We start from the raw sequence: 22,715 nt of genomic DNA, 5'->3' as shown, positions 1-22,715 counted from the left end.
AAAACTAGGTTTGTCTTTGAATTCCTTAGTAATATGGGAGTTCTGAGGATTCTGTGCCAGGATTGCAGGAGGATAAATTTGATCTTTGGGGGTTTAGCCTTTCATCCAGAGGGACTCCTATGTTTTGACTCCACTATTTTACTTGATTTCCAGATTGATTCTGAATTAAGCGAAGTCTTTGAGTCTACTGGCAAAAGACCCAATTTGTTAAGCCAAAAACCAAGCCTTCAAGACAGAAAAGGCTTTGCTGCCGATTTAAACACAATCCAATTTCCCTTCGCATAGCTCCTCTCCAGCCAGGATTCCATGCCAGCACCCCCAGTACCCCATCTTTCCGAGGTGCAAAGGGGTGCTGCAGCAGCAGGCCGAGATGGAGCCAGGGATCGCCCCACGGTTGGGGCCCTGTCTTCACTCAAACAAGAGGTCGGCATGCTGCAATGCATCCAGAGAACTTCTGCTCGGAGGCGCAGCCAGTTGCAGGGCCGTGTGTCAGGATTCCAGCCAGCTGTGCCTCTTCTTGGATAATCCATCCCATTCCCTGCTTGCCACAAAGTTCAGCTCTAACCGGGATGGTTTGAAGGAGGCAGTTGCCCATTTACAAAGCCACAAAGGTTTGTTGTTCTTATCTGGGGGGCAGAGGTGTGTGCTTCTGTAATTTTTGGGGTCCTCTCAACCATGCTTGCATTTTCCTACCGATTTTTGGTGGCTCTGGTTTGGCTACACCCCTGTTGGCTCTGCCCCGCTTGGGGGGCAGGGAGAAAGCCTGACAAAGGAGCACAGCACACAGAACTTGGCAGGGCTCCCCGGGGCATGGGGAGGTGTCGGTGTCTGCCATTTCTGCAAAATAAATTAAGCAGCCCGCATTTCGACTGGAGGACTCTAACTTTTCCTGGAGGAAAAGTTACAGATGTGTTTGCGTGCGGCACCCATCTGTTCCCCAGTCCTGTAGCTCATCTCTCTGTCTCCTGTGTTTATTGTTTGAAATAAATAGCAAATGCTGTCAAAAGGGGCCCAACAGAAGTGCTACTTTGAGGAATGAGTAACAAGTGTGCTCTTACAACGGCTGTAAACATCCTGTGAATGAAACTTTGCCTTTCATTATCTTTAGCCGCTTGGCTGCAGATAATTTGCTTCGTTTTGAAGACAAAGGAGCATAAAATAACGATTAAAATGGAATCAGTAATACAAAGGGAATGTGGGGCAACCCAGGAAAGGAGTGTTTGTGGTTGCCATCAGTGGAAGGGGGAGGGTGTGCACCCCTCTGAAGCGTCCCTGTTGCATAGCACAGAAAGAGCTTCCGCAGGACCTAATGCTTCCAGATGCACCAAAGAGGGAAGCTGTCTCTGCCTGCCAGTCACAGGTGCTCAGCTGTGGGGGTGAGGAGGGGCAGTTGGCAGGCCCCAGACTACGATGCCATCCTATGCAGGAAAATAGCGTAGGACAATGCAGGAAAAAGGTTTCCCAACTCCTGGCATTTCTAACCTGGCAGCTGTAGGACTTACTTCTGACTTAGTATGCACAGGATTGCTCCCTTATAGTAAATGAGGGATCCTAATGTGCTCTAATCCTAGAGGCAGTTTCCATTTTTCGCTTAACCTGCAGGGCAACAGAACAGCTGTGCAATAGAGCATAGCAGGAGTAGAAACCATCAGCAGATCTGAAACGTCCTGTTGAATGACAAGGTGGTTGCCAGGTGCCCAAAGGCCACTGGAGATGTCAGATTAATGCCCTGTGGAAGGAGCTGTTTTGTGGAGGCACCACTGCTGTGAAGGGACTCGAACCCAGATTCCTGCATCCCAGACCGGTGCTCTTAACCACTACTCCACACTGGCCCTTCAGCCTGAGATTCCCCTTCTGTGTCAGAGGGATTGCATTGCATTGTGCTTACACTACAGACCTGAGATTTGAGCTTGCTGCCCAAAGTCTAGGTTTCAGGACCAAAGCCCAAGACTCGGCAACCTGCCTCTGAGCAGCTGTTGATAAGAGTACATTACTGGAGAATTTGATGCATCCAAAAGCATCCAGTTGTCAGAAACAACCACCTGGACTAGATATTCCCATGTGTGGATGCGGGAAGCCTCTTCTTGTGTTCTCCCTGACTTAAGCAAGCACTGTTGTGTCTTCAACGGCGCAATCCTGACCTTGTGTACTTGGAAAGTAGCTTCACTCCCTTCAGTGCTTCAAGTACATGGTGGGCATGTTGTGAGCGGAGCCAGCTGGAGCCGGGGGTCAGACTAGTTGGCCCAGGAGACCCCTTCTGACTCACTCTATTTCTATGTTTCTAAGGTGCTGTCCTGCCTACACCATCAGGCCATCCTTTCTGGTGGTTAGTGGCTAGAAAAATTGCATCATTTGTGCAGTGCAAATCTCAGGCATGTCACAGAAAAATTCTCCAACTTCATCAAAACATGGCGCTCCTTTAGGACTTCACCATCTTGTGAAATGATTTTTTTAAAGATGAAGGGAGAAGGAGAACTTTTCTAAGGAGGTGAGAACAGCTGGAAACGGTTTGTGACTCTTCCTTAGAAAGAGAAATATGGTTAAGGCATAACTAATGGCGACAGATCTTCACACAGCATTTTAAAAATATTTTTTGGAAGTGCATTACCCACTGATTCTCTAACAGATAGGAAAGGGATAAAAAATAGTCATCATTTAACTTGCAGGATTTTTACTTAGAAATTTTTGGCTTTCTTGGAGCCCAAATTATGTGATTGGCAATAAAACTGTAAGAATCTCTTAAAAACACACATACACACACGCAATGAGACCTTGTACTTCTGCCTGGGCAGAAAAGGACCCTGGGCAGGGATCAATCACAGTTAGTCAGAAAGAGCTCAGAAACCATCATCTATATAAAAGTAGAATCTCATTATTTTAAAAAACCAGATCTGTGGATTTAGGAGGCACCAGTTTATAATTTCTGCACCCCAGCAATCTGACTCTTCCCTATAGTCTTACCAGAAGATCCATTTCACACATCATGGGTTTAACAAGCCCAGGGTGGAAACGCACAAACCGGAGCGAGCAAAGGTCTGCATCCTGGCCACTTGTCTGCCCTGAGTGGGTTAAATAACCCAGGAACCCTCTTTCCCTGTGTTACGGCATCCAAACCCAGAACCGTGGGTTGTTGCAGGAGAGACAGCCTGGATTTGAAACCCAGGAATAAACCACTGCTTATTAGTCTGGGTTGTTCCTCCAACAACTGCCTACAGTTCCAGATATCAGGCATCGGTATGAACTATCCTGACACAGGGACAGGGCAGGTGCAACCAGGGGGTAAGAAACAGCACATGTGCTTGTTCCTGCTTCATTGCCAGCACCCCACAGCCCCATGACCCATGGGTTCCGCTGATGTGTGGACTGGATTAATGTGATCTTAGAGGGATGGGGGAAAGTAGGATGCCGCATACCACCTTCCTCACCACCACGGCACACGTGATGTTAGAACTCATAGTCCATTTCCATTTGAGAGCAAAGATCTTCACGCTAAACAGAGAGAGAATTGTTGAAGAGGGATCTGATAAGGCAAGAAGCAGACAGGCCATCCACCAAACGGCTTCTAAGGTGGCTCTCTTGCAGCAGCCCAGTCTTAGGTTCAGGCATTTGTTGACGAAGCAGCCACCATTGCAAAGTTCGTTTCTTAACGTACGCGCATGTCCATTCTCGGCAGTGCCCGACATGACACAGCAAAGTAACAGGAAGGGAAGAAAAACATTTATGGTGCCCCAGTGAAGAGTCAAGCCCTGGAACCTGTTTCCATAACAACCTCCTGAGAAGACTCCCTGCTGTCATCTGGAAAAGCATCCCTGCTTGTGTCCAAAAGCCTATCGGAAGAGTCACCCCTGCTTTCCAGTTTTGCATAGTTGACCAGACCAATGTGGTCGAGTCTAGGCCAGCTCCTGTGCCTCCTGTCTTTGACGGGTGCCACCACCACCACTCCTGGCTGGCCAAGATCCAGGGACTTGGAATGACCTGCATTGGGGATCTGTGTGTCTGAACTGAATTCTCTCTTTGTGCAATCGGGGTGCAGGGACTTTTCAACGGAGGAGGCTGAGGGAGACTCACTATCCATATCAAGAACGATGTGGTTGCCTTGCAGTTTGTCTTTTCTGGGAGTGACGCTGTTGCATCCCGGCAGGAGAGTCCAGGAGAGCCTCAGCACCTCCTCCTGCTCCTCTGGTAACCGGACACAATTGCCTTCCAAGTCCCGGACAACCACCCGGGAAATGCCCCGGTTTTCCAGAAGGCAGGTGTTCAGCCTAAAGAGAGGCAGGGACAGGGCATTGACAGCCGAGGAGATGACGGACTCTGGTCCATGGGCGAAGGAGAGGTTGCGATTCTCTTGCAGGGCGTTGCCAGAGTCTGAGCGAACACTCAGGAGGGAAAGGGCAGGTGAGACACTCTTGTGGTGGAGGAACTGGGTGGTGGTCTGGAGCCTGTTTGAGCCATAGCTGTTAGCCCATTTCCTCACAGGGCTGGAGCAAGACTGGAAGCCACTGGAGGAAAGGTCCACCTCATAGCAACCTTCCACACCCTCTGCACTGGCCTGAGGGGTGGACGGAAGGGGCCTTCTCTGGAAGTAGCTGCTTGCTTGGCTTGCATCTGGGGGGAGCTTCAAGCTCATGGAGTAGAGCTCCCTCTGCATCAGCAGGCGGGTCTCCATGTCTCTGTTCTCGTACAGGAGGGTGTTGGCACAGATGAAGATGAACAGCCCAATGCCCATGATGACGGGCCCAATGAGCTTCAGCTTTTCGCTGTGAGGGGAAAGGCGGGGGTGGGGAGAGACCCTCACCTCCTTCTTGATCTCATCAGTGGCATTGGCACTCCCTGGCCGGCTAGCTCCAGGCCTCGTGCGATGAGGCCAGTACCCAATGACAGCAATGATCATGCCCACCAGGACCACCGAGACGCCCACCATCACAAAGGCCCCCGAGGGGGAGCGCATGCGGAGCTGCCCCTTCACGGACGCTTCGGAGGGAGCCTGGCACCGGAACCGGCGCCTGCGCCATCGGGAAGGGGCAGAGGTGGTGGGTCCTGCCGGCTGCTTCTTCCCTGGCGGATTGTGGCTTTTCATGGCTCCTTTGGGTTCAGCACTGCCAGCGGTGGCCATTGTCATCTTCATCTTGCCTGCAGGCCATCTGACACCAGTGGGAGAGAAGAGGAAGAGAATGGGTTAACTCACAACAGGGACACACGTGTGTGCGCACGAGGAGCCCAGACCCTTCTCTCTCAGTGAGAAAACGAGGGTCAAAGTGCTCTCGGAAATTACTGCTGGTGAATTAGCCCTCCCATTTACTGGAGACATTAACACACACACACACAATGTAAAAGGGTCCAATGACACCCTGGAAGCACGTCATCTAACAAACTTGCGCTATTTTTATGTGCCATCAAGTCATTTCCCACTTATGGAGACCCTGTGAACGTGTTCCCGCCAAGGGTTCCCTCCGAGATGTACGGTCGGAGCAGGGGAGGCTGTTGAGGTGGGCACGGCTCTTGGCCCTTGCTGCAACGTCAGCAAAGGAGGGCAGCTCAGAGGAGCAGCATGCAGAGAGGACGCATGCTCAATTCCAGACGCCCCCCCCACAAAAAAAAAATGGGGCCCAAAAATACTCATAAGAAGAGTTCCCGAAGTAAATACTAGATTCAGTTCAGCAAACTACTCCGAGCATGCTCAGAGATTCATTCTGGGAGTCTGTGCTTCTGGAAAACACTTTGGTTGATAAATAATGCTTTGCAAGAAAGGTCTGTCATTCTGAATGTGCGAAGAGGCGGGGGGGGGGGGGCAAGCTCATGATAAAAAGTATTGCAAAATCCAGCATCCCCCAACCTGCATGGCTCACCGGAGGGGAGCTGGAGTTTCAGGGTTTTTTTCTGTCTGAACAGGCATAACTTTGCTCACTTAAGATGTTATTAGCTTCCCAGGGAATGCATTAAATGTTCCATATTTATGATGAGAAGTGTTCCTGCCCCCTGCCCCAAATGTCAAGCTGTGGCAATTTCTGTGAAGGGTTTTTAAAATTTAATTTTATTTTTTGCAAAGGGAGGAAAGAAAAAGATGACATTTTAAGAACTCTTGGGATAGGGGAAACTCCACTAATCCTTTAAGAACATGAAGTCTCATAAGCCAGGCTGACGGAGCTGCTCCTGTGGCCATTGTCTCTTCCAGACACCCACAAGCTAAAAAAAAAAAAGCGCCTACCAAGCATTTAAAAAGTTGCCTTCAAAATTTCCAGTGATCCTGTTTTTCTCTGCCTACCCCTTCATCCTTCAGTGCCCCCGATCTTCCCCCTGCTGAGGACAGCTGACTTGAATTACAGTCAGAGGTGTGACCAACCTGATCAAGTTATATCAAGCAGCTACATCTCCTGCCAGCAACCTTGGTGCAACGGACCCCTGACAAATTTAAACACCTCCATCTTGCCTTGTCTTACCATTTTTCAGACCTGAACAGTCCCTGCTGTCTTCTCACCTGGAAGTTGCTCCAGGCCCTTGGTCATTTCCATTGCCCTTCTCTGTGCCGTTTCCATCTCAATGATGTCCTTTTTCAAGTATTTGCCATGATGATGCCCATTCTTCCAGCTGGGCGAGAGCTTGCTCAAGCTTCTCGCAATCCCTTTTGGTTTTAGCCACACTAAATTGTCTGCCATCATCAGCCTCTGCTGCTTGCTCCTGGTTCCAGTTGCACAACAATGCACCACATGGTCGCACACACTCTTCACATACAACAGATGTGTTATTTAGGCAAAATACACACTGCATGCTTTCCTCTGCTGGGATTAGTTCCACCTTTGCCACAGCCTTGGATCTGGTCGCCTGTCGGTGGCAGAGAGGTGCAGCGAAGTCCCAGACTTGTTTTCTTGCTAAAACGGACGTGCGGAGTTTATGCATTTGAGTCCCTTCTGCAATGCAAGTTTGCATTCCACATTACAAGTATGCAGCTAACTGGCCACCAGTACCATCCACTGGGAAAGCTGGATTTCTGGCCATGCCCGGTGACAGACCTAGCAGGAAGTGCCACCCACAACCACAACCACATGGCAGTACTACAAGGGCTCGGCACATACGAAGCCTCCCCGCTAGCCTGACGGGGCAACCAGTGTCTTGAAAGCTGTTGTACAAATGGAGAGATCAGACCATAAAGCGCAACCTGAGCAACGCTGATGGAAAGAAAAGAGGCCAATCATGTCAAACTGCTGGAAGTAACTCATAGCATTTTCAACCCCTATTTCTCTCCCTTTCTACCTCCGTACCAGCACAAACCATCCTTAAGCTGAACTCTTGTACACTGCCAGGTTTCAGAGCAATTCACTCGGCCATTTTCCGAGTGCAAGCCGTAGAAACTGCCACCCCACTAATGCTTAACTAGAAGGGTGAGAAGCAAGACTTAGGCTAACACTGCAACTGGACTCCTGTAATATGGAGACCGTGGCCTCAGAGGAATCAGCCAAAGCCTCTGGGGTATTACAATGGGGAATACCTTAATGAAAGACGGTGGGGGAACAATGCACGACTATTCTGCTTGACCAGCTTCGGGGGCTGGAACAAATGTCATAATGGAAAGCAAGCAAGATTCATTCTGGCAGTAGCAAAGTTCAAATAAAAAAGAGCAAAACTGAACTTAACTCAGAGGGGGTGAAGGCTGTTCTCTGTACGGATGTCAAGTTCTTGATTTTATTATTAGAATTCCCAGGAAAGGTTATATAATATCTATCTTTCAACATTAACTTCTACAAGTCTTTGACACTGTCATTCATGTTAATGAATTAATTCTGTATTTTCCATATTTGTTCCTTATTTTAGTAAGGCACATTTGATCTTGCTAAATAGAAAGCCGACACAGACTGCTTTCAAGGCTATCCAAATGTAGTCCACACCCATAAAATGAATGGTTCCTTCTGCACTGTCCTGACACTGCATTTAGGGGGAGGAGAGGGTAAGGTTTGTGACAGCTCATGGGATGAAAGATGATGCAAAATGTGGATGCCATTAGCACCGCAGAGCATGAGGGGAGCTTGCTGCGTTCCTTGGCTGGGACTTGGAGAGTTTAAGCTTTTGGGTTCTGTGAGAAATGCTTTTCAGGTTGCCGTTGTGTGCTTTTTTAAAGATTAATTTCCCTAATCTGCAGCATCAATCTTTTGATGCTTTATCTATCTGTCCTAAAACAGTCTACAAACTCATATATTAAATTGGACAGGACTGGGAATTCCATACAACTCACAAGAATTTCATATTAACAGGAAGAGGGCCAGAATTTAATAGCTATGCATGTTCCTCTACAGAAAAGGTAGAGAACCAATGGTGCCGAAGAAATGGTTGGGCTCCAAGGCCTATCACTCATGACCGATGGGAGTTGGGATACAACAATATCTAAAGGAACCCAGGTTCCTCACTCCCTAGTCTACACTTTCCAGAATACATCTCGATGAATGTGTGCATGTGTGGAGAAAAGAACTGTAACTGGCTCAGATTTGTAATTAATGGTGAGTCTGCCTGTGATGGTCAAGCTTGTTGAAGTTCTCCAAGCTGCACCACAAGATCCACGTCACTTTCTAAAATTTCCAAATGCAAGTATCTTTTTTTTCTTTCGGTTGGGGATAAATGTGTTTTTTGATTGTGGAAGGTGTCTGTTCTCCGTCTTGGTCAAAAGATGCCCCAGCGGCTTGCTGCAAGAGTCCCCCTGCTCCATTTCACAGAGCAATGAGTTCAGAGGATGCCCGGGGTTATTTCTGGAGAGACCAGAGACTCCAAACGTTCTCCTTGCCGTGAGTCTCAAAAACAGCAAACTACCAAAGGACAAAAGAGGACAGTGCTTTGCATAACATGTGCATGTGCTCATTTATATGTACAGATGTAAATTTAGAAATCTCTTCAAGGAAATCTTGTGCTTAGGGCCAAACAAAAGGATGCGTTAAATATCTGAGTGGATTTCATATATGCGGGTTGTCACTGTGGTGCTGTTAAATAGCAACTGCAGGCCAGATACAGGAAGAGTGCCCTGAACTGTGTGTTCTGCAGGCTCCTATTAAGCCAAAGAAAGTCTTAACCACTTTATTTATAGCTCCTACTATGTGGAGGCAGCTTCAAGATTCAAACACCTACAGCCTTGCCGAAGGAAAGAAGAATGTGAGTGACTTGCTGTGAGTCAGGATCACTTGGAGAGACCTCATCTGAGCTGGCAGGGCCCAACCCAGAAAGAGAACTTGCATCATAATGGGTGCTTCCATGAAAGCGTTGCCCCGGCGTGTGGCTGCTGCAGAAGAACCAAGCTCCCAATCTTTGGGAACGGAACAGAAAAGCAAAGCTGCTGGTATTGTAAGACCTTTGCATCAATTTTTAGTACACCCATAATCAGAGCACTCTAAATGTACTGGACTAGGCCAGGCACAGTTCTGTAGGAGCTGCAGCAGGTGCCTGGTGAGGGAGTTATGATGGATTCACTGGGAAGAAAGGTGAGCGAGGGGACGTATGATGGAAGTGCACACGTGATGGATGGTCTGGAGAAATGGATGGGGAGGCATTCCTCTCCCACTGGCATAACACTAGACCCCACGAACTTGACTGGCAAGGGATTCCAGGGGGATAAAAGCAAGCCCTTCTCAGTACATCTCCGCACAGTCAAATTATGGAGCGTGCCCTTGCGAGAGGGAGCGACAGCCACCAGCTTGAATGGCTTGAGGAAGGAATCAGTCCTACCTCACAGGGTTGTTGTTGTGGGGATAAGATGGAGGAGGAGGAGAATGATGTAAGCTGCCTTGAGCCCTTTTTAGGAAAAAGGCAGGATATAAATCTAAAAATAAATAAATACATAAATAAAAAGATGGCTCTCAGTGGCCAGGATCAAAAAGAGGACAAGCACCAGCTGCATATAGGATAAAAGAGGGCACTGCCTTGCATAATATGTGCACATGTTAATCCATATGGGTGAATGTGCATTAAGAAATAATGATTATATTTTAAATGGGAATCCCAGAAGAGTGTGGCCAGGTGCCTGTTCTCCAGTGCTGTTGATGGGCGACAGTTCAGCCAAGGGATCGTCCTCTGGCAGGCCTTCCAAGAGAGGACTGCCCCCTGTAAACATGGTCACTGTAACTAGCAGTGGTGACCATAACTTCCACGCTCAGAGTTAAGTTACCTCCACGCTCAGAGACAGGGGGCCTCTCATTACCTGCTGCGAGGGAACACAGATGGGCAATTCCCATTATCCTTGCATCCTGCCTGTGGGCAGCCCAGGGCTGGCCACTGTGGATGCTGGCCTAGATGTGCCTCCAGGCTGATCCAACCAGGCTCTGCTGCCCTCTAGAAGGAATATCAGAGTTGGGTGTCCAAAACATCTGCGGGGGAGGGGAGGCAGCAGGGTGTCCATCCATCTAAGCAAGACCAGCTAAGAACAGCCCACCTAGCTGGACCAAAGGCCAATCAAATCCAGGATCCTCTTTCCACAGTGGCTAACCCTGGTTCCAGGAAGGCCACCAAGAGCATGCCGAGAATCCTCGCAACCCATCCTTCACCAGCGACTGGGATCCAGTGGCATACTGCTCCTGAATGCACTGCTCCACATAGCTAGTGGGAACACTAGTCACCGGAAGACCCGATTCCCTTCCTGCCCCCTGAAAGAAACCCTTGAACAAATGTTGGGGTGCCAGAGTCTCCTCCTGTTCTTGAACATGCTGCAGGTCAGCAGCTGGTGGGCAGGCAGAGAAGGAAGGAGCTGCTTCCGGCCCTGTCCTGTCTTCCCCCTCCTGACTTTCCCCCTTTCCTTTCTCTCTCCCCACTTGCAGAGGGCTCTAACCTAGTGGAGGGGGGGGTGGCCACTGGCTTTATATTGGCATGATGACACATGGACATGACCTTCTAACTCTAGTTCTGCCAATACACCCCAGATTTCTAACTAGTTATATCACATGTTTATACGTTGTCTTTTCCCCAAAGTGAATATTTCAGTGCATGCTAAGCTGAAGTTGCAAGGGACAACTAGCTGAAAACACACCAGTATGTAAGTCTGCGCGGAAGTCAGCCACGCTGCCCTTAATGGCGCTTGCCCCCGCGAAAGTCAGCACAGAAAGAGCGTGCTTGGACTTTCAGGAAGGAGCTGCGAATTCCTGTTCTGCAAATCTCTGCTACACCTCATGGATCGAAAACACAAGACAAACACAGAACAAAGCAAATCAAAGGCCGTTTCCCTGCTCACATCCCTCTTCCAGCTCCTCTTACCCCTCTTGCAATTATATTTGTGTGAGGCACAAGACCGTGTTTTCAACACAGTGGAAACTGCGCGGTTGGCATTACCCTGTGTCTCAACCGTACTAACTCCGCTTTAGGAGGTAGGGTTCTAGTGTGGATCCCCCAAAGTCTTTACTAAGTCTTTCCCCCGACCCCTTTCTCATTATTCCTCTCCTTGCCCATCTCTAGGTTTCTTCTTTCTCTCCCTTTCTAGCCCACAGCCTTGTTTTTTCTCTCATTAACCCCTTTTTTGCTGTGTCCCCTCCCTTCCAGCCCCAAGCCTCCTCATGTCTTCTCCCCCCACTGCCCCCCACATTTCCCTCACCTTTAACTAGCCAGCCCCCCACAGCAGTCACAATGGGGCTAGCTGCACCCACCGTGAGAATCATTTTGGGATGGCCCCCATGGCACTTTCTCAAACTTCTGAATGTGCCCACAGTTCTAAAAGGCTGTGAATCCCTGATCAACTGCAACATTACACAACCCCCCTTGTAACCTCTCTCACTTGTATTTCTTCCCCTAAACAAAAAATCCGCAAATGCATAAATCTTTTTTGTAAAGAAAATGCTACCTACACACACACACACACACACACACTGTACACCGCATCCCAAACGTGGCTGTGCTATTTTGCCCCTAGCAGCAGGATTTCGTTGTTGTTCCTCAGTCACCCTTATCACTCATTTTCCATTCCCTTCCCTTCCCTGGGTTCCGAGAGCGTCATGTCCAAGATAAGACAGGCAAAAACGTCAAGATGCTACACAGTTTTCTCCTCAGGAGATCTAAAACAGGCTCACCACTTATTTGCCACAAGTGGCCCATGGAGAAGCGAAACAGAGGAACAAAATCGCACATTTTGGGGGGTCCTGAGCAAAGCTGCCTTCTGCCCCCCTCCCCATGTCAATGGGACCGGTCAGGAGTGGAAAACACCAACAGTGTGTTCAGTGTTGCTGTTCTTGCTCCAACGGTGGTCTTGGAGCCACTGCTTGTATTACCTACAGTGCCCTGTAGCAAGGCTATATTGAGGCTTTGTGTGAAATCAAAATGGCGGGCGGCTCCATGTATAGCTGCCTGGTATGGGGGTCCCTCAGGGGAGACATCGGCACAACAGTGCCCCCTGTTGGAGCAATGGAGCCCTGGCAGGCGCCTGGACATGCATTCAATGACAGCCATTAACCTCCCAACTGAAATTCTGCCTGCAGATGCACCGGGTCTGAAGATGTGCAAAGCAGCTGCATTGCAGGAGTTAAGCAGGCATTAAGTCTGGAAGAGGCTTAATGTCCAGGCATCTCCAGGTGCATCCTAGGGGTGCCTGGGGAAAAAATTGAAGTGCAAATGGTCATCATGGCGACTTCCATTGCATCATTTCCAAGAAGGTTCCAAAAGTTCAGGCAGCTGTGAAGGAACCTGATCAAGGAACCAGCTCTAGCAGTCTTGTCTCCAGCTGGGGCAGGTCTGAGTGTGGTGGGGTGGCAGCTGACATCACCCACCCTGCTAATTAAAAGGTGCTGGGATTGCATCCCTGGAAGCCCTGGTGCCACTGCAGGGAGAGCAATGAATGCACAGATCAGAGTTTTCCTTTCCACTACCCATCACCTCACATTTCATGGTGTGCTGCTCCTTGAACATGGAAATCAGGAGTGCTGTGAACATTGCGGATTGCCTCATACAAAGTGAAACTACTTTGCCATCTTGCCCAGTGTCCTCTGGCAACGACTCCCCAGAGCCTCACGCAGGATCTTTCCGCATCACCTGCTCCTTGGAGATGCAGGAGCTCAGCCGGGGACCTTCTGCATGCCAACTCCATCCCTTGAGCCATGGCCCCAATCAAGCCCTTCCAATGGCTTGGGAGTTTGAGGTCATGCTGGTGTGCTCACAATGCACAAAATTTTGTTGGGGAACAAAGGCATGTGGAATTGGGAACACACTTTGATCAAAATGACCAAAAGGAAGTCAAGGAGAAGTTCGAAGTGTCCAGGAAGCAAAGGTTCTTCAGGAGAAGCTTCAAAGTGGAAGAGCTGGCAGTGTTTTGTGAGAGAACCGGCATTCTTTGCTCTTTCTCCCTCCAAGTAGTTGCCGACAAAACTGCTCTTTTAAGGAGCTGGAGCCAAGCCAAGAGCCACCAGACAGCGGCACTCATTCAGAGGATGTGGCACTGGTGCTGGGTGCCGGGGGCTGTGGCGGGATGGGCGTCGCACTCCCCTACAGCTGCGCGAAGGTCTGGGCTCATTTCCCATTTCAATCTACTGTGTCTTGACTCTGACACCTTTGGCGAGATTTATAGCATGGGCATCTTCTGACAGACTGCCAAAAAATTGCGTATACAAAATGAATTCAAATAACGGGGGGAATATGACCCATGTTACAATGCCAGTTCTTGTTTTAATATTATTTTATTAAATTGTGTCATTTCTGCTATTCTAAGGAACTTAGAAAAATGACAACTTTTTCAACTAGCGAACCCCATGGAGTGCATTAAAATCCAGGGACAGCCAACAGGCAGCACAGGAAGTTAATGTATTAATAGCTCAGTATTTGTTCAGAGAAGCACACCAGGGATTACGTTTTCATTGTAATTGCCTAGGGGTGCAGTCCTATTGCCCTGGCCCTCAGTGCCCAGAAGCCTTCAGGCACAGCGGCAGGCATTGCATCTGCTGGCAGGGCAGGGCCTTCCTTACTCATTTATTGCATTTATTGGAAACCTGCCCCCTAGCCTCATGCTCCCTGGGTGGCCATTACAATATTAAGTTCCAATAAAGTAACATTAGATAAAAGCAATACAATTTAAAATATAATGAAGTAGAACAAGAGAAAATCACAATATAGATCATAAAATAAAATAAGAATAAAAATATAATACAGTGCAATTAGCCAGAATGCTCAAGGAGCGCCATAGGTCTGTTGAAAAAGGATGTTTTTTCCAGGTGCTTAAAACTCAGCAAAGCAGGCACCTTTCTCATGAGTTAAAGCATTCCATAGTCAGGGTGCTGACAATTTATGTTCCCGCTTTGCCTTGCCCCAGGCACTTTATCTAGGTGGTCATTTTGAGCTGCCTAGGGGAGGCCATGGGGAGGCCTCAGGAAGGAAGACTTGTAAGAATCACAAAGGCAGATGGCTCTGCCTCCTCCCTGGCCCTCCAGCACAGCCTTTCCCCCTCTCTGAGGCACATTTCTGCTCTCGCAGAGGCAGGTGGAGGCTGTGAAGATGGTAGAGCCTTGGCTGCGAAGGAGAGATCTTGGTAGTGAGACTGCAAAGGCTCCTCTGCCCTCCCCCTCCCCTCCCAGCCCTGTTGGGAGGCCATAGGATTGTGCCCTAAAGGTTCCTTTGCATATCCATTGATGACATACTGACTCTGAAATGAAACTTGAGACTCTGTTCCAGCCCACATGTCCCGTGAGAATGCAAGAATGTGGCTGGGTATTGCAATGGCATAGTATCATGTTCAGTCGGAAACCATATGTCCTACCCAGGGTCAGAGAATGTGGTGCTCTCCAGATGCTTTGAACCACAGCTCTGTCCATGTCCCTGTCCATGGACTCTGTAAGAGGGGGCAAGTGGGAGCTGTAGTCCAGAACCAGTTTGCTAGTCCCTACCCTACAGTAACAAACTTTATGACATGTAGCTGTGACACATGGATGGCTTCCCCATTTCATCTTTCTCTTGCTGCATCATGTTTTGTGAGTAATAACAGAGACACCATCTTCTGTGACCCACCTTAACTTGAGGATTGTTCTACTTACAAATCCAACCCACTGTTAAAGACCAATGGCCGAGATTTCTTCTTCTACACATCTTTTCTTTTAAAAAGAAGGTGTTTTCATCAGTTAACTATATATATTTTTAAGGAATGGGAGATCATTTTGTTCGGTCCACACTTTTAAGTAAACCTTTCTAATACACACTTCTGCGATTAATATGAGGATTGGAACTCAATTATCCTTTGAATGTCTTACTTAATTGTTCAGTGAAGTTGGCTCCAAAAGTGTGTACCAAAATGTGCAGATTAAAAAGTTGCTTTTAAAAATGTGGATTTTCCAAAACCAAAAATCTCAGCAACTTGTGAAAACTGGACAGGCCAGATTTATGACTGAATATCTCTGAAAAAGCTCCAGCTCAGACCAGATAGTGGCTGATACCTCATTCCTAATCCTTTTCTATAATAGAAGTGGCAGGCTGGACAATTAGCCAATTGCTAATTTCTGTGACTGTAATTCCCACCTCCCCAAACCTACCAGATTTCCACACTGCTAATTAAACTCAACCCTCTAGCTAGGAAATGGAGCCACAGCCTTTCCAAAACAGGAGGTCACGAAATGCCATATTCAGTGTGATCCAGTTTCTACCCAGACTATAGAAATATACCAAGTACTGTTGTTCACCACTTGCTGTTTTCATAAATGAGGGCACATCTCCATCACTCAACTCCTTGGCTAAGCTGAAGGCCAAAGCAGGTAGGTATGTGACCTGGCAGGTCTTCAGCCCATTCTCCTAACAGAAAAGCTGTTATCCCTCATTCTGAATGGATTCATTGGCTTGAAAATGTGAAACCCAGATTATCCAGAAAATGGTGTCTTTGCCTTAGCTAAGGCTCCCCAGCCTTGTACTGGTACTCATTCTTGACAGAAAAGAGTAAAGGGATACTACCAGAAGCTGCAACAGGTAAGCAGGTGCCTTCCAGGTAGTCATCCCAACATATTCCACTGGGTTCAGGGGATTATCGCCTAAAGTGAACCTCTAAGAGAGCAGATTGAGGACCAAGCAAGATGGAGACCAGTGACCACATCTCCTGCCTCTTTCAGCTCCAGCAAAGAGCCACTCTGAGCTAGACAGGGCCGTCCTGAAAGGGGAAGTTAACCCCCTTCTCCCATGAAGTCCTCCCATTGAAAAACACTCCCTCAGATCTGCCGTTGGCCTCTTCAGGGAAAACCGAAACATGCAGCCTACATGTATACAGTACACCATGATGTGGAACAGAACATTTTCCATCTCCAAAAATGGCATTGTTTCATAATCTTAATTGGTAACACAATGAATGGATGAAGTGCCAGTTTCAGAGCTACAATTAACTTTTTCAGGTGAGTATCCTCACAAAGCACCACAACTGAGTCACACTAAAGGGTGGAACCAATGAACTCAGTGGGACTTCAGACTAACTGGAGTCCCATCAATTTTAGTAGGTCTACTCTAAGTGTGACCAAGTCTGAATCCAGCCCCATATATATCAAGTCCATACTACATATGACATCATTTAAGTACCTGTGCCCTTCAGTACTGGGTTGTTGACAAACAATAATCAGAATATTGTGGAAGCATCAAATGAGAACCTGACTCTCTTTTGCCGATTCTAGTCTACTATGGTCAAACCTCAGAGGAACATGGCATTTTTCAAGAGAGATGCCATTGAATTCACCCCCCACGGAATTGTACCCGCTGCTGTTATTTAAAGAACAGTGTGAATATTTGCTGTGGGAGCTCTGCAGGTGAAAATGTTATCAGCTTGTGCTCCAGAGCTTCTCTTTAAGCAGCTCTCACCTGCCTGGCTGTTAAGAGGTTATCTCATGGAGCAGATATTGGGAAAGGCCCACGAAGAACTAGAGGAGGCAGCTGTGTGGCCTGCTCTGTACCCCCTAAGCTAGACTACGGGTGGGCGAAGGACGCTGTCCTGTTGACTGTGTTCAGCCAACACAAAACCCTGCACTCAAAGGTTAAGGAGGGGTGGTCTATGGGTTGCCATTGGACCATGGGTTGTTGCTGAAATGTGGGTTATTCAGCTGTGGGAACTCAACTGTGGGTCACTGTGTTGTCTGAACCCATGCTGGGTTGCTGGTTGAGAACCAGGGTTTGTTAATGTGGCTGGGTTTAGAAAGCACCAGATCCCGTATTATAACAACAGTCAACACTGGTGCAGGAGGGGGTCACTGAAGAAGGACCAAAGGAGGGTTTTTCAAGGGATGCGCAAATATTCATGGAACTTCAATGTATGGTTTATCCCAGCACAGCAAAAAAGGAGAGCTGAAAGTTACTAGTTTATTTGAAGAAAATCATAGGAGCCTAGCTGCCTGCCCTACACTGAGGCATCTAGATCAGCACTGCCCACACCAGCAGGGGGCAGACACGAGGATTTTGAGATCTGTGTTGGCTCATTTTGTGCTAGAACCTCCAAGACCATTGACTGGAGCCGGGTTCAAGGGAGCCGCTCAGGACAGCCATGCACCAAGGGGAATGAAAAAGCAAGGATGCCCAGGAGTACATGGCCAAGATCAAGAATTTGTCTCAGCATCAAAACAGGGTCTGCACTCCTTTCTTTCCCGCTTCTCCTTGTCTTTCACTCTGGCAGTCTATTTTAGACAAGATAAGCCTCTATGCTGTTGATGTTGTCATGAAATAACTGGGAGCCAGAAGCCTTTGCCCAGCTACTCCAAGTCATCCAGAGATGACCAGTGGATCTTGAGGTACTGTCTGCTCCCTCCTGCTCTTCCACAACTGGCAGTCACTCTCCAGGGAAATCAGGCCTTTCCCAGTCTTTTCTACCTGGAGACACCAAGGATTGAACCTGGGACCTTCTGCATACAAAGCGGCTGCTCTGCCACTGGTTGCATCCCATCCAGCATCCTCTTCCCTCTCCAGTACACGCCCAGCAGAGCCAAGAAATGCAAAGCAGCTGCACCGGGTTGTTGAGCTGGCCTTCTTCGATTCAGGTTTGTTGCTTCAGACGGAAAGATTTCAGGGGACCCTTTCCCATCCAGGGATATTGGATTGTAAGTCCCATCATGCTGACAGGGGATGATGGAAAGTGGCAGGTGAATGTATCAAGAAGGTATCAGGAAGGTATCATGGTATGGGAATCAGGACACTGAGTGTGATTAGTGGCTCTTTTCTAGACAAGGCACCACTTGCACATTGTATTTATATCCCACGCTTTCCCCCCACAGGGAACCCAGAGCTGCTTACATCATCTTCCTCCTCTCCATTTCATCCTCACAACAGCCCTGTAAGGTAGGTTAGGCTGAGCGTCTCTAACTGCCCTAAAGCCACCCCGTGAGCTTCATGACTTCTTAAGCCCTAGTCCAACCACCCAGAAATGCCAACAGGTGTGTGCAAGAGTCGGTGAACTTCTGTAATAATAAAAGAGGGAGTCTGTCTGCCCTCTTGGGGGGGAACTTGGGGGCTCTAGGAAGTTAGCCCTCAAATGCTGGGGCGCTAGACTAGGAAGGGCTAGTCCTACTTCGTTCCCTGGCACTTGTCCAGCATGTTCTGTCCCCCACGGAGACACGTCTTTTCTCCCTCTTTGTACACTGACGTTACATGGATGAAATAATAAGAATAGAAATGTCCACTGTATAATAAACAGCAGGGAAGAGCATGACTCATTTGCCCTGTTTCTTGATCATCTCTCCAGTGATTTTATAACTGTTTTCCCTCACAAAGATCATCTGCATTTTTATTGCATTACAAGATACAATAAAGACTCATTGTCTACAAGACTTTTTAAAAAATGTAGCTTGGGAGTTCAGCTAGGGCAGTAGTTTAAAAGGAAACTTCTTAAAGAAATCAGGTATACATAGACCCAACTGGATCGCAGACTTGAGGACAAGATGATGGTGGGAAGAGGGCCCTTCAACAGAACTGCGGGCAAAAATTGGTCCATCTGTTTAACATTCACATAGATTATTCAGCACAAAGGCAGAATACAAGAGATGGGAGAATATTTATGGGCTTGTTTCCTCCTGCCAAACACTGAGAAAAGAAGAGAAAAATGCAGTTCATGTGGCTGGAAGTAATGATGCATAAAACATACTGGGATATTCAACAACAGAACCCATAGATTGGGTATTGATGTTAAACTGTGTACTAAAAGTGTTTAATGAAGCCTGCAATCCTTTACATACTTACCTGAGGGTAAGTCCCATGGAGCTCAGTTTTTACCACTGAGTTGGCATATTTAGGATTGTCATGTAGCTTAGCTAACAGGATTTGGAATTTATTGATTCAAAAGGTTATGTAATGTACTATTAATTTTGCATATCTAGTTAGGACATTTCAAGTAATACAAGGGAAACTGTCTTAAAGAAAACTGTCTTACTTGAAACACATCTTGCTATTTCCCACTCACGCACTTTTGAGGCATGTACACTTAGGTTTGCTCTGCCAGATTGCAATCCTATGCACATTTACTTGCAAGTAAGCCCATCAGGTTCAGGAAAAACCCAGGGCATGAGAAAGCCAGGTCCGCAGCATTTCTAGTTGAATAGTTTTCTGTGCACTTCCAACATCTTGCACTAAAGCCCCCACCAATCCCTAACCAGCATGATTCGCACAGGTGATGACCTGTCCTTCTGAGTATTCAAATCTGCTACCTGCACAGGTATTGTCACTGTAAGATTGTCCTTCTAATAGCACAGTCATTGGGTAGCACAGCTCTTATCTGTTAATGAATTCCTCCATTTGTTCAAAGGACAAGCCTAAAACCTGCCAAGCTACCAGCCACACGGGGAGACTCAGCCCCACCAAGTGTGTCAACATCTCATGTCATAACAGGATGAAACAGCAACCTTGCAGCGATGTCGCACCTGCTCTGGCAGCAGATTTGCCGGCAAGAGCTCTGCCACACTTCTTCCTGTCCTAATGCCCAAAGAATTTGGACTGCAACAGGGTTGTGGTACGGAAAGGGACCAACTTCCATGCCTACAGGGTTCTGGTCGGGATCCCTCCCCCTGCACCAACCACCTTGTCTTGCACAGCCCCATACACAATCCCTTGTTGTGTGAATGGTGTACCGGAAAACCAGCTGTAGACAACCTGGGGTCTCCAGATGGATGATTTGTTTGGGGGGCTTTGCTACAATTCCCATCATCCCTGTGATCACTGGTCAACCTACTGAGGACACATGGGAGTCTTAGACACACCAGGCGCACACCATGCTGCCTACACCTGGTGTACTGTAGTGGTGTATTGTGTAGTTTGGCCCTTAAGAAAAGGAAAACGTGAGTAATATTTCCACTTGGGATGTACCATTCTGGCCATATAGAGTAGGCAAGCTGCAGAACGTCAAGGCAGTTCTGCCCAGAAGGGTTCTTGAAACAGAACGCTGGGAGGGAATCCACATGTCTGGGGGATTTTATTAAGTTACTCTCTGGTGGCATTTTGACCCTTGACCCAGCGGCACATCCCTCTCCAGGCCTTTAAATCTCGTTTATCAACAGCGATGGATGGATGCCAAGGAACTATTTCTCTCTCATGTCCCTGGACATGACGCTGCCTTCGCCTTCTCCTCCTTTACGGCCATGAAATGTTATTTAGACACTCCTGCATTTTTACCAGCACTATGAAACTCTGCTTATGGGGAAAAATTGTCAGCAAGCCAAGAAATCAGGATTTATGAATTCAAGCCTTCCCCAATTCCCTTCCCCAAACCCAAAGAATGGCCGGATGAGCTGGATGAAAGAACAAGGAGGCCCGTGTTCAGCCCATTTATCTGAGTCAGATAAATGAAAATGAAGACTCTGCATTGCGAGAGTCGGGTCCAACAAAAAGGTCTCCTGTGTTATCCTTGCATTTAACCCTTGCAATGAACAACACAATCCAGCCTTCGTGTGTGAGAGAGATTTGCGGCACAACCCTAGGCAGAAGTCAGTCCGGTTAAGTTTAACAGGATTTGCTTCCTGGTAAGCGCATATAGGATCGCAGCCAAACTGAACACACAGCACGCCTAGCCAGATCTTTGCCTTCATCCACAGTCTCCACGTCTCCTTGTTTTGTGTTTTCCCCCATTACATACTTCTAAGAATCTAATTTTGCGGCAGCTGAGGGAGAGATTAGCGGTTTTAAGAGCAGGACATTTTCTTCCTATTAGAAAAACAAGCCAAATGCTTTGCATGGGCTGCCCTGATACGACATAGGCAACGGCAACACGCTCTGTCCATCCATGGAGGGATCCAGGGGAAAGAGTGACTTACCATCAGGAAGGGAACCATCCACTGCATTCTTCCTCTTGTGATAATTATTAGTGTTACTACTGCAGATCTTCTTTCCTGCCAGTTATTTCCCAAACACCTGGATCTGCTCCAGTGAAGGATGCAAGGGAGGAGAGCTCAAAAGTGCGTCTTCCCAGATTGCTGGTTCCTGGGCCATCTGAAGAAAAACACGCAAGGAAGGGGAGGGAACAGGCGGTGAGGCAGCTCCAGTCTTTTGCAAAGACGCAAGGACAAGCTTGGGAAGAAGAAAGACCGCGGACAAGTTTTCTCGATGGACACCAAAGAGCCACAAAAGAAAACTGCTGCATGGAACCCAAAGTCACGCCGGCTTTGCTTCTCTGCGCTCTCAAACGCCACGCAGAACCGTTTCAAAATGAGGGGTCATTCCAGGGCACGCCCAACAGGAGGCTACACAGCCTTTTAGGTGGGGGGGGGGCTGTTTATTTTGGGCGTCTTTGAGGTACTTCCTCGGGGCTCTGATCCACGGAGATGACCATGCTTAGCGTAAGGCAGGGGGTCACTGCAGCCGAGGTCCCTCTCCCTTCCGGGCGCGCGCGTGCGCGTGTCCTGTGGGGCTCCGTCGGCGTTAGATGTCGGCCGGTGCTATTTCTTGGTCTCCTGGTTTATCCACCCATCTACTATTACTTTAGAAAAAGACTTGGGGAAGTAGGCAGAGGTTGCAGGATTTGGCGATCGGTTGCAAAGAAAGGGTCACGGGCCTCCGAAAACCCAGCCCCTCGCGCCGCCCCCTCCCCGCCCGCAACAAGCTCCCGCAGCGCGTTCCCCTCGCGCCTGCGTTCCCCAAGCTCCGTCCCGCAAAAGAGCCGAATCTGGCCCACGAGGTGCCAAAGGAAGTTGGAAGCCCGCGAGTACGGCGGGCACGATTCGCGCGCAGCCAAGCTCGCCTTCGCCTCCACCTCCCGCGCCTCCGCCTGCGGCTCCCTCCACTCTTCCCCTCCCTCGACCGTTTTCGGGGCAATTACCTTGCGCCACGCTATGGGGCTCCCGCAGTCCGGAGGCTGCTCCGCGGTCCCCTCGCCGGCGGTCCCTGCGTCTCCGCCGCGCCCGGCAAGGCGCCCCCGGCCCCGGCGCACCGGCCGTGGGATGCCTGCGCACCGCTCCGTTTCGCTTCGCGCAGGGCAAGATGGAGCAGCGGCGCGGCGCGGCGGCGGCGGCGGCGGCGGCGTCGCGGGGAGGGCGCGGGGGCGGCGAGACGGGAGGGAAAGCCGCGGCGCGGAGCGCCCGCAGGCTCGCTGGATCGCAGCCCCCCTGCCTCCGCTCCCTCCAGACGTGCGCGCGCGTGTGTTGGGGGGTCCCCTCGCGTGGCCCCCTTCCCTCGTGCTGCTGTCCGTTGCAGCCCGCAACTCGGATCCCCCCCCCGCCGCCCGCGTCTTCTGCAGTCTTCCCTCGGGCGCTCTTGCGCACAGGCGCCCTGCTCCGGCTTTGGCGTCCAAAGTCCTCCTGGTTTCGGGTTTCTCCGCTTCCCCCCTAGATTTCTGGAATGATGCTGCGGGT

General features: G+C 48.9%; 1 protein-coding gene across 3 annotated transcripts; it reads right to left on the bottom strand.

The window, feature by feature from the left end:
• Positions 1 to 2,654: 2,654 nt before the first annotated feature.
• On the bottom strand, positions 2,655 to 22,349 carry TMEM200B (transmembrane protein 200B). 3 transcript variants are annotated; one of them, XM_044435183.1, is made up of 3 exons: positions 22,184 to 22,349; positions 21,183 to 21,357; positions 2,655 to 5,141 (listed from the first exon to the last, which is right to left on the bottom strand). In XM_044435183.1, exon 3 carries the CDS (start codon positions 5,123 to 5,125, stop codon positions 3,740 to 3,742), a length of 1,386 nt encoding a protein of 461 aa, XP_044291118.1. In that variant the 5' UTR covers positions 5,126 to 5,141; positions 21,183 to 21,357; positions 22,184 to 22,349; the 3' UTR covers positions 2,655 to 3,739. The 3 variants fall into 3 exon arrangements, 2 of the variants coding, with proteins under 2 accessions (XP_044291118.1, XP_044291117.1); XM_044435182.1 differs by lacking the exon at positions 22,184 to 22,349 and having other exon boundaries at positions 21,183 to 21,833; XR_006415227.1 differs by lacking the exons at positions 2,655 to 5,141; positions 22,184 to 22,349 and adding an exon at positions 18,089 to 18,963 and having other exon boundaries at positions 21,183 to 21,833.
• Positions 22,350 to 22,715: the final 366 nt, after the last annotated feature.

This window comes from Varanus komodoensis, unplaced genomic scaffold, assembly GCF_004798865.1.
Source record: "Varanus komodoensis strain SLA01 unplaced genomic scaffold, ASM479886v1 scaffold29_1, whole genome shotgun sequence".
Classification (NCBI taxonomy): Eukaryota; Metazoa; Chordata; class Lepidosauria; order Squamata; family Varanidae; genus Varanus; species Varanus komodoensis.
Note: the sequence above shows the minus strand (reverse complement) of the source record. Positions and strands in the feature narration are given on the sequence as shown.

Bases quoted from the DNA above. Each gene is read 5' to 3' on its own strand.
- TMEM200B (XM_044435183.1), bottom strand. From the start codon at position 5,125: ATGAAGATGACAATGGCCACCGCTGGCAGTGCTGAACCCAAAGGAGCC.